Below are 12,016 nucleotides of genomic sequence, written 5' to 3'. Positions count from 1 at the left end.
ATATGTACTTTCATATTGACGAAAACAATTGTTCTTCTTAATATTATCTCTTCCTGACGAAGGATGGTTACTACCCATGGCTCTATCATACTGGCTTCCTCGTAGTTACGGTCAGTGCAAACTGTCTACATGGGATGTGTACATTGCTACACATCTTTAGTTACCAATAGATATCTTAGTCATCGATAGTTGTTTAATGTTTTATCTCCCAACTTACAAGACTAATCAGCAAATGGTCATGTTGGTAGAGAGAGTATAGTCAACACTCATTATCAGGGATCAAATTTTTAATCACCGCCAAAAAGAATCCTGCTTATGTTCGTTACGGGAGGGCGATGAAAAGGGTTAGCAACCAAAATTGAGATTTGTCTCCCTGGGCAAGTACTTAAAAGGCGTATGGAAGAGAGAGGTACACTTTAGCGGTCTCACCAGCTTGAGTGTCACTGTAGAGTGTGTGCCCCAGCACCTCCACGGGGTCAGATACTCCCAGGGTATTCGCTGCCCACACGCGGAACAGGTAGCTGCTGTTGGGTTCCAGGTGGTACACGTCTATCTGCCTCTGGAAATGGAAAAAAACAAAATATGACCAAATATGAATAAACTATTGGAGATTTTTTTAATTTTTGAAATAACTTGACAAATTGAATTATTTAAGATAATATTAGTGAATTTTAAATGAAAAGATAAAACAGAAAAAGATACGGTTGCATCCAACCCGGAACCTTCGCCTTGCCGGGGCACTGTCATATTTAACTGTATCATACTTCGAATAAGAACTACCAATATTTTCTTCATTTTTCTCACTGCATATTTTTATTGGCTGCTATATTTATTAATGATTGCAAGATTCAACTCAAATGCAATCTAGATTGTGTCTTTATCCAAGATGTAAATATGGTAGTTCATATTTTAAGTATGATACAGTTAAATATATGCTTTTTTAATTTTTTATTGTAAAATAAGGAATATAGATACATAAATATTTAACAATATTAAATTTTAGAAAAGAGGAGTTCTTGTACCTGATAAGGGAGCCACGATTCTTACATAAATAAGTTTTATGCTATAATAATATTTTTGTATAGAATGTAATGTTTAATTTAAGTTTTTTTTTTCAAATTTTATTTAAAATATTTGTTCTGATTGGTTGACAATACAGCGCAGTTCAGAAGGGAGATTATTTTAGTTTTTTATGGCTTGGTAAATATAATGGTCTTGCATTTATGTTGCTTTAAAATTAGGTGTAATAAATTGATTTTCATTTCTCATTAGCTTGTAAAATTCTTGGTATTTGTTATTTTTTTCTTTGCACATTTTTATAATGGAAGTTTACTTAAATATGTCATTGACATTTGGAACTGGAAACAATTTAAATAGTATGCGAGTATGTTAAGGTAGAATTTATTTTTAGTATTACTTTTATGATGATTCTTTGTGAAACTTTTACAGAGTTTAGATTGTTTTCATGGGAACCTCCCTAGCCTATAATTCCATAGATAAGCAAAGAGTGGACACGGGCTTAGTACACATTTTTGATTGTTTTCATATTTAAAATATTTCTTAACCTAACAAATATATGTATACATTTCCTTATTCTCTTTACTAGCTCTGTAATGTGGCTGTTCCACTTCAGGTTTTGATCAATGATCACACTGAGATAATTAACTTTAGAAGAAGAGTTGATTACAGTACAAATAGGATCGTGTTGTTTACAGTTTACATTATCACATTTTTCATTGTGGATTATAATACTAACTTTCTGATTAGGTATTTTTTTTAAAGAGAATAAGACATATGTGGTTTTATTTTGCATTTAGTGTGAGCAGGTTTTTTTTTAAAAAAAATTTTTGTTTTTATTTTTTTTTATTGAATAAATAGTTAATACATATCAACAAACAAGTCCTGCTAAGCCAATTGAATTGGCTTGTCAACAGGTTAAAACAGCTTAAAGTTTAATTTCATATACATCAAACCATGATTTTAAAGCAATAATATCTTAATTATATGACTGAAGGAAATAGGGTTTATTTAGTGCAGTTGGTAGAGCAGTGCCCCGGCAAGACGCAAGTCCTGGGTTCAAATTCTAGATGCGACCGTAACTTTCTCTGATTGTTCTTTATCATTTAAAAATTATCAATATTATCATATATATTATCGGTTTTGTGTTGCCACCTAGCGACGATTTCGTGATTCATTTACGGATTCAATATTATTTTTTATTTAATTTTACTGGTTTGTGGGATGGTCAGATCCTAAATCCTTCATTATAGGACAAACTGAAATTATGGATTTTAATAATGGTAGAAATATGAAGAATTCAACTATTGTAAGAACATGTGCAAGTCGGGAGCGAGTCTTTTTAATAAACAAAAAATAAAAATGTAAGTGCTTAACTGATTCCGACGATACATTTGTGAAATCTTCCCAATAATACTTAACCCTTACAGTGCCGAAAAGCGCCGTGGCGATCATAGGTAGGTGTGCGAAAAATGCCAGCGTCGCGGTAGCGCTCGTTTCGAAAGTTCACTTTTGGCGCGCGTCGTGTTCCCGCGTTCATATTATTATTCATTAAATTGCGTTCTTTCTTCAATCTCACTTTTTTCTATAAACACCGTTATTATAAATTTTTTTATATTCCTAATTTTGATTTCAGAATGTCGAACACGAGTGAAAGTTAAGATATGTTAATGTTAATGTTTATGAGAGGGATATCGGAAGTGATATTGTGGTTCCTGTCAATCGGAGGTTGCGTGTTTGTGACAACAACGATAGTGAGGATGACCTTGAAAATGTGACACAATCAAATACGCAATTCTTGGAACTACCGCCAAATGCTACATTTGCAATACATTTTCTGTAATTTTATTGTCAATAAATATGTAGTATTCAATTTCTTTGCTTTTATTATCATAGTTTGAAACCTTCTGAAGAGAATGTTGAAAAAATTATGAAAATTAATGTATTGTAACAGAAATGGCAAGTGTTTTTCGTTTTTATATAAATTATCTATAAGAATGCACTTTTACTGGCATTTTCAGCATATTTTGAGAAAATATTTATGGCACTAAAAGGGTTAACATTATTAATTGAACTCCCCAATGACACTGTTCAAAAAATTTGGAATAATTTTTTCTTTCATCGTGGAGAATCAACAATTTCTTCAGCTTCAAAAAAAGATTCCACATACAAATTATTAATTCAAATGAATGAATCAATGTCTATTTATACTACTTCACATCTTAGTAGATTACAGTCTGTGTTGAAATAATGTAATGATAATATGTCTCACAGCGTTGGGGCTGATCCGGTTGGGCGAGATAGGGCGCCAGGGCTCCAGCACATCCCCGGGCAGCAGCAGCGTGGAGCGGTACTCGGCCGTGAAGTACTGCAGCGGCACGCCCCCATCGCCCCCCACGTCCCACAGCACCAGGCCCAGGATAGTGGACAGGTGCACCGTCACATTCACGAGGGGAGGCGGCCGAGCTAAACAAGGAGAAAATACTTTTTTTATATTTCTAATTGAAAAGGAAGCGAGGCAGTACCCGGTGCAGGATACGAATTTCACGAATAAGGCCCTTCTTCCACAGGGATATGCAAGTATCCAATATCAATATCAGCAAGTATCAAGTATCTTAGTGACTATCGCCGTATATCTGCGTGGAGGTTCATACGCAGGCACAAGTTGCCTACATTTATTAATACAATGTAACAATGCTAGTGCTTCAGATCAATTCTAGGAACAAAACAGTCAACAGAAAATGACAGGATATAATAATAAATGTTTTATTATCTTCCTTTTTTGTTAAAAGTAGAGACAATGATATCCTCACTGGGATCTGCCGTGCTGAGGATTTTACTTGCATATTAACCACTTAATGCTAGGGTTTTTTTATAAAAAGTGTTAAAAAAAATCAGGTTAAATAAAATGATGCATTAATACATACACGAAAATGTGAAAACAATATAGTAAAAACGAAATAAGCAGCTCAAAAACACGACCGATCTCTGAGACAAACGGCAGGCAAATTCAAACTGCGTAAAATACATCGCTAACTTTGACGAGCCTTACTCGTGTTAGCTAAACATAATACGCTGCGAGTTGAAAGCGGCGAGCGTCACTCGGGCTAGCAGAAATTGGAACGCATTTGGCGTGCGAGCGAGACTCGTTCAAAAGTATTAAGCGGTTAAAATTTAACCTCTTAAATGCCCGCATATCCTTAAACATTTCTCTCAATATTTTTTTTATTTTTTTATTTTAATTCCTGGCAACCCGGGCGTTTATTGTAATAACATGATCAATATTACAAACATGAAAGTAACCCGCCTCACTAGAAGATTTCTGTTCTGAGGCGGGTACATATATTTGCATACACATACATTTATACAAATATATATATCAATATATACATGGAGCATTCCATACATAGTTACATAAAAACAGGAATTTCGTAGGAAATTTAAATTTACAAAATGGTAGCGTCTAAATCTCATAATAATAACATATCAAAAAATAGTTTAAACAGTATTAGGTATTGATAAACTAGGAATGCGTAACACATAAGCAGTTTTAATAGTAGATCATTGTAGAAATGTATTATATATTTGTACAGCGCCCTTGAGGTGATTTTGCACAAAAAAGGCGCTATACAAACCATCCAAATATTATTATTATTATTATTATTAATCATATGAATGATATGAGGTTACCGGAATAATTATGAATACATATTATATGGGTTTTTTAGTGCGGTTGGGTGGTTTCAGTCTGTATTTGGTGTCAGTATGTTCGCATATATAGCAGTGGCGGTCGGTGATTTTTTGTAGAAGGGATGCTGGACATCAAATGTTTATACTCGTACTTACTACGTACTTGATAACAAATATGCACATCTAGACGCTAGCCCACGAACAAGATACAATTAGGTATCGTCTAAAATTATCTCCATAAATCCATTAAGCTCCATAACTCAATAATTCCAGTATTCAGAATAAGTTTTTTTCAGCAAATGGCCGAGACACAAAACTTTTTCACATTAATGATTCAATTATACAACCACACAATTCACTATTATCATTTAGTGAATTATTGTTGGCGAAGTATCCATCTTATTTTGGGTATTCATTGTTATTTATTTAAATTGTGATTAAAAAGTAATTAATTTTTCGGAATAACTTTATTGAGTAAAACCTCAAATTGTAATATTTAAATATTGAAGACAATATTAATGATTTCTAAACGAAAATCTGAAACAGAAAAATCAGAAAAGGAAACGGTCACCTCTGGGACTCGAACCCAGGATTATTTATAATTAAAAAGTAAATCGCAGGTTAGTAATATTCAATAAGAATTCGACTTCAGTATTCAAGCTCAAAGCAAACTGTCAAAGCAGCGCGCGCATACAATCCAATGGATTAGTAATAGAGTATACGATTCTGTGCATTATACATATTAGCATTAAAGATGGTTTTTGTACGTTGGATGCTGTCATTAATATTGTATAAAGTTGAGGAAGATATTGGCTTGCGGGTCTCTGTGCACATGCGCGGAAAGAATGTACGTTCTAGCATTTTGGATACAGATTACAGATTGCTTTCACACCACAGTGTATATGTGTGTTTTACGCATTACAAAGTATTTGAGAATGTATGTATATTTAGACTCGCCCGCGCATTTGTATCGTGTCGTTCGTTGTGCGTACACAGAAACGGGACGATAATATGCACGATGTCTTATAATAAAAAATTTTGTATGATTTTTTACAGCTTTGTTTTTGAAAAAAAAAAAAAAAAAATCACATTGGCGCTGTAGAAATATGAAAATATTTAAATTGCAGTATTGCTATTTACGACTAGAAGTATAAATATTTTTACTCTAAAATGCAAGGGATGCAGAGCTTCCACAGCATGTACGGACGGACCGCACCTGATATAAAAATGATTGCTACAGCAACTGTTTGCTTGTGAGTTATGTGAATTCAATGATTGGTGGTGATGCGGGTCTCGTGATATTCGTAACGACGTGTATGGGCTGTGCGCGACAAGTTGTTTACGACGTGAATCCACAATGTGTATCGGATACTCGCGTATCCCTGTGGAATAAGGGCCTAAGATTATTATAATAATTTTATTGACACTAAACCTAAAAAGGTGGTTATTTTTTGGAGCGTTTCCTTCTGCATTTAGGGCGAACGCCAGGACGGCCTTGCAGTGTTCATCATAAAAGGAAATGTGACTTATGTTAACCTACTCAATAATCTACTGGATGAAGGCCTCCTCAGGTTTCTTTCTCTTTCCTTACCGCCTGCACGGAAATTCGTAGTACAAACAGGAAACTAATATACATCACAAAGAAAACACAAAAAAATTTTAATCAATCGGAGCATTTCGATTTTTTTAAACTTTTTTGGGCATGAAAGGATTAAAAATTTTTTTGGACCTGATGCTACACTTTGACGCATTTTAAAAGACATTAAATAAAAAACGAAAGTTCTATTCAAAAAAGTTATACATACGAAAAAATCGAAGATGTGTAACAATCAAATTCATTTCATAAAATATTATTACATCAGAGAGATGTTATTAATTTATGTTATAGCCCATTCTTATAAATTAATATTCAATGTGGCCCCCTTGTTAAAATGCTTGCGGTCCCGGGTTTAATGCATACCTTAGAATCGAATATAGAATCATACCATTAACAGCAGTAATCATAAAATGAAACAATACACGGATGGATTATAAAAAGCATTCAAATTAACTTTATGCATCTTACAATCTCTAACCATAATAATAAATGAAACCCAGGCAAGAAGAATAGAGAATAATGAATGCTATGGAATTGATTAGTAATGCAGGCGCACTTTACCAAGTCAGGGTGAGCTTGCACAAACGTAACCCCGTGATATGTCTGTTGGAGCACGGGAACTAGAGCAAGAGGTCAATAATCTCCGTTACATTGGACTATCCAGTGATAAAGGAAGAGCTAGATGAAGTATTGGGCTCATGTTTGGTTTTTGTTTATGATGTCGTAGGTACAAATGAATTATTTCTTCAAACACAGGAAACTTATTTTGTGGCACCATTTTAATTAAAGAATAATCAACTCTTACTTTTAACAAATACCCTACAATATTGGAAGGCCTTTTTAACCTTTCCCTTACTGTGCTAAAAAAATACACACGTTCCGGTGCTGTGTAGTCAATACACATCTCAAAATAAGCGATTTAATATCGGAAAAATATTAATATTCATAGCTAATCGATTATGTTTATTATATTTTATATCAAAAGTGATAATAATTGTAATTTAATTGCTGAAAACATGAAAAAACCATCAACAGATGCTAAAGAAACGTGCGAGGGGTCCACATCTAACTACGGTTCGCGGCCAACTGGCTAGCGGCTGGCGGCTGGCACAAACACAGCTGTGCGGTCGTAGGTATCGATGGTCTAAATCAAAAACTACAACTGCAGAAGTGTGGATGTCTCATGTTCCCGTATAGCGAATTAAAGCGGGACATCAATAGAGTGTCATTTCCTCGCACACTCTTCACATATTAGTATCACACGGTTGATTGTATTGGTGTATTTGTTCCCGATTTTTAACAAAAAACTCTGATTTTTAATTGAATTTGAAAACTATGTAAAATATTATTTTTTAATTCAGTGCATAAATGTATAACGGAGGAATACCTAAAATCTGAACCCAGAATTTATTATATTTACAGAGTTATTAAAGTTATTAGAAGCAATGTGTAGTAAATACACATCACAGATTAGGAAAGGTTAAGATATACAATTCTATATTACATCATTATGATGTATCTCGTAAGGTTTAGCCAGGGTTAACAATGTAGTCCCCAAAAACATATTTTTACGACTTGATTATAAAACATCGACTTTTCTCTACTTTCTATAAGCACAATACGCTTGAATTATATATGTAAACCTTCTGGAAGAAATTCTATAAACGATAGTGAAAACCTTATCAAAATCCGTTGCGTGGTTTAGAAGAACTAAGCGCACAAACAGACAGACGCGGATAATGACTTTATTTTATACTATTTCGAGATACCTCCAACTTGTGACATTTCCAATACATTTTGATGGCAACATGCTACACTAACATCTCCTAGCGGCGTGATTATCGGGTTGATTTTTTTTTTATTGTTACTTTTTCTCCCCGATTCGTACATCGGTTTGATTGTGACATGTTACATCCCAGACGCACTTATAAATTTCAACCTAGTGAATTGATGAACATAAACACATTGCACAATGGTGTGTTTATAACAACCAGTTGGCAACAATCCAAGCAATTTGAATAAGATTGCGGGTGCGATTCCCACTGAAGTGCATAAACATATTATATAGTCAGATTGTTGCTAATTATTACATTAGATTTTGATCAAAAATCAATAAAGCATTCTCCAGATTATTAACATTAACCGACTTATTAACATTGTACATACATTGGTGTGTACAGTGGTACTAATGATCCAGCTTGAATAAGTGTGTCAATATACAAAAGGTAGAAGATTGAATAACTCCCGGCTATTTTTAAATACATGCATCTATTTGAATTTCACTTTTGTTTTCAGTAATACATGAATAAGCACAATGATACGACATCCTTATATCATTGTGCGTATGCATTATATTGATTGTATGTGTTTGTATCTGTCACATGATTTGTACATTGTGTGCAGGATAGCCATTTGTCAATGGTTAAGCCCATGGTTAGCATAAAACCAGCATTAATAGCATATGTGCAGTCAAATAGAAAATTGGCTTCGTTACGGAGAGCAACAAACATGCTATTTATATTAACTCGAAACAAAAAATTGATAAATTGAAGACAAATATAACATTTCTTTTTAAATTTGCTTTGCTTTAAATATGTATTCTATGGGAAAGTTGTGCAAAGAAAATAATGGATGATGAGAAAAAAAAAAGTTGTAAACTTTTGATTGTTGATGCTGAATTAATAACAGTCACCTTAACTCTTCAGCTTCCAGCGGCAAGCTACTAGAATAATTCACGATACAACCTAGAATATTCCGAGACTTTCAGTAAGTGAAGAGCGCATCATATCTTGAACCTTTTGGAATAACAGTGAAGGCACACTAGTCTACTTACGACTGCTGGAACATTCCCAGCTTTACGAGACATCGCGGCTTTGTATAAGCACAGCCGCGCAGCGCTACAACTCAGTCTTAGTCACTCAGTCAAAGAGTCTTGGAACTCTGTACATCGCGGGAACTCACAACCCACTGCGCTCACATCATCGCCATGACCACACTGTCTCTACCATTCATCTCTGCTTCTACGGTGTAGAGCATCAGCCTGATGGATTCGCCACCGATCATCTCCACCAGTGTCGAGCATCGGTCCAGAAGAATTCATCATCAGCAACAAACTACAACTACTCATTAGGACTCTGTGTATTCTGGCTACTTTAATAAATCCACTGCGATACTACAACCTCTTTTATTCATCTCTGCCTACTGTCACTCCAAACATTTATAGAATATTCAGAGAATAAAAATCAGATTTGTATAAATTTCATTATAAATAATAAATCATTGGCATTTCAAATAGGCTTGAAGTTGAACTTAATACCCAAAGCAAAACCATTTTAACAACTTCACTACATCATACACAAAACAACTATTATTCCATTGTCTAGCTTGCGGATACGAACACAAAAATGAAACGCAGTTAACAACAAATTACAGGTACGACAATCATCCTCGTCAGGTTATCCCTCATTATATGCAATTACATTCAACTTATAATGCCTGCAGTATACGGAGGAAAATTAAATCTCATCAAAACAACAATTATTACGCATACCATTATCCACCACAAACCGGTAATAGAGTTCAGTTGGGGAAAACTTAACAAAAACAATATTACATTAACTTCTTCACACATCGCCGACTCTTTAAGGCCCCATCTGTGCATCATGTGGGCACAGCGGCTATGGGAGCACCTTAACCTATTGATGGCGGACCAGGTTTTGCGAGGCAGTGAGAACCCAGGCTGTCTCTCGTTGGGGTCCTGTATGAGATGGGCATTTCCCACGTTGGCCGTTTGCCACTCAAGTTTCCACCTATCTTCTGGGGTGAGAGGTAGTCGGAGGAGCCTCTCTCCTTATTACATTACATTAACTACAATCAGTGTTTACAATGTATCTGTTTTTCGATAAAACTACAAAATAATGTTCTGAAAAAAAAACTGCAGCAAGTACATACACATGTAATGAAAAACCTAAATTAAAATTTGACGATTTTCGTACATAAGTCATCCACGATCATCCTCTACTTTCTCACATGTTTTGTAAGATAACGAAAAAGACAGAAGATACTAGAACAATGATGTCACGTACAACCTTTTACTGGGCCTGTGTAGTGAAATCTTTTAACCCCTAGGGACGGGAGCTCTGTATTTGCAGTGTTGAAGAATCGTGCCCACGCACAGTGCGAATCACTGCAATTGCAGTGCTGATCTTATTTATTAATTTTTAAATATCACCTCTACTGGTTTAGTTAAAGACAAAATTTTTTTTTTAACTTTATCAAGTATGCTATTGTCGACAGGTTGGCTGTACCAAAAAATATTTTTATTTAATGAAGTTTCTTGCCGGCCTCTATGGGTTAACAAGTTTTTCATGCACCCATAAAATTAAGATGTATTTCAAGATTCTTTCTCTTAATATAATTTTGAACTTACTGACTATCAATTTTGCAACAAACTAATGTAACTAAGAACACTTGAGAAATAAAATGTAGTTTGTTTAGCTAGGTTACGTTTTATAAATTTAGACTTACATATTTGGAGCTGGAAAACATTGATGGAACATGAATTGGCAGTAATTTTATTGAGCGTGTCGAAATAGGATTTATTGGGCATTGGAAAATGTTTATCAATATGTGCCAGTATCAGATCTGGCAGTTAGTTTCGTACTGTAAAATTTATTAAAAGGGAGTTTTGCTGGGTTACTTTATACAAGAAAAGAGCAAAGATACTTACTTCTGATGGTTAGTTTGGCCAAAACCTGGGGCGGTGTGGTCTGCGAGTCGTTGCTCGCTTTCCCCTCGGGGGCGCATGTGTAGTTACCCGTGTCATTTACACTCACGCTATGCAGTAGGAGACCGCCGTCCGGCTACACGGAAAGAGAGCATTATTAATTATTGGCTTGGTAATTGATCAATTAAACTTAAGCATTAATTAGGAACTGATAGTGGGAATACAAAATTAAAAAATGAGAGAGTTAGTAGAAATATTGACGGGGCACTGCCACCCCAGGAGACACATCCAGTGGTTGGGAGTGGAAAGCCAATGATTTGTTAGAAATGTGGAAGGATGGAGAAGCAGCCATATGGAAGAAGATTCAAATATCTAGACTGCCATGTTGTGGAACCTGGAGACATTTCTAGCACCCAATGATAAACCTGGTTAAATTTATTAACCCCTCAGATCTCGGGCATATTCTGTCATGTCAGAAAAAGTTCACTTTGCGATAAAATCCAAATAAATGGAATATTTCTAAATGTATCTGAAAACTAAAAACTGTTTTTGAAAGGTGATGATAAAGGCTTTCAAATTTTATATTAATAAACATATAATATTTGAAATATCAACATTTAATACAAACATAAAAAAAAAATTAAAATGGCTCACCTTGCATATTTTCTAACTAAAATTACCGATAACGAAAAAAATAAAATCACACACATATTTTACTAGACAAATGTATAATAAACGTAATTGTAACCTAATTTTTTTGTTGTTTCAATAAAAAAAACTTTCATAAATTTTTCACAATTTGCGGTCGGCTATTTTGGTTTCAAAGGGGTGCACATTTTAATTTTTCTGTGGTTAGCTTCTTGATTTGAATATAAAGCTTGGTGTTTTCTCTTTCTAACACCTTTTAGATCATATTTCTCACCACGACAGTAAGAGGCGGCTCTGGGGGTCCGGAAGTGGGAGGTCAATCGAGAAATAAAAATGAA

General features: G+C 34.6%; 1 protein-coding gene across 1 annotated transcript in view; it reads right to left on the bottom strand.

Moving 5' to 3' along the window:
- Positions 1-12,016, bottom strand: part of LOC149420177 (protein turtle homolog B) — a 30,337-nt gene that overhangs the window by 11,222 nt on the left and 7,099 nt on the right. The window contains exons 3-5 of the mRNA XM_089636437.1: positions 11,034-11,166; positions 3,290-3,483; positions 430-559 (exon numbers count right to left, since the gene is read on the bottom strand). Coding sequence (XP_089492563.1) covers positions 430-559; positions 3,290-3,483; positions 11,034-11,166 — 457 coding nt within the window. The remainder of the gene's footprint in view (positions 1-429; positions 560-3,289; positions 3,484-11,033; positions 11,167-12,016) is intronic.

The sequence above is a fragment of the Hesperophylax consimilis genome, chromosome 10 (assembly GCF_061612785.1).
Source record: "Hesperophylax consimilis isolate HC1 chromosome 10, BYU_Hcon_1.0, whole genome shotgun sequence".
Classification (NCBI taxonomy): domain Eukaryota; kingdom Metazoa; phylum Arthropoda; class Insecta; order Trichoptera; family Limnephilidae; genus Hesperophylax; species Hesperophylax consimilis.
Note: the sequence above shows the minus strand (reverse complement) of the source record. Positions and strands in the feature narration are given on the sequence as shown.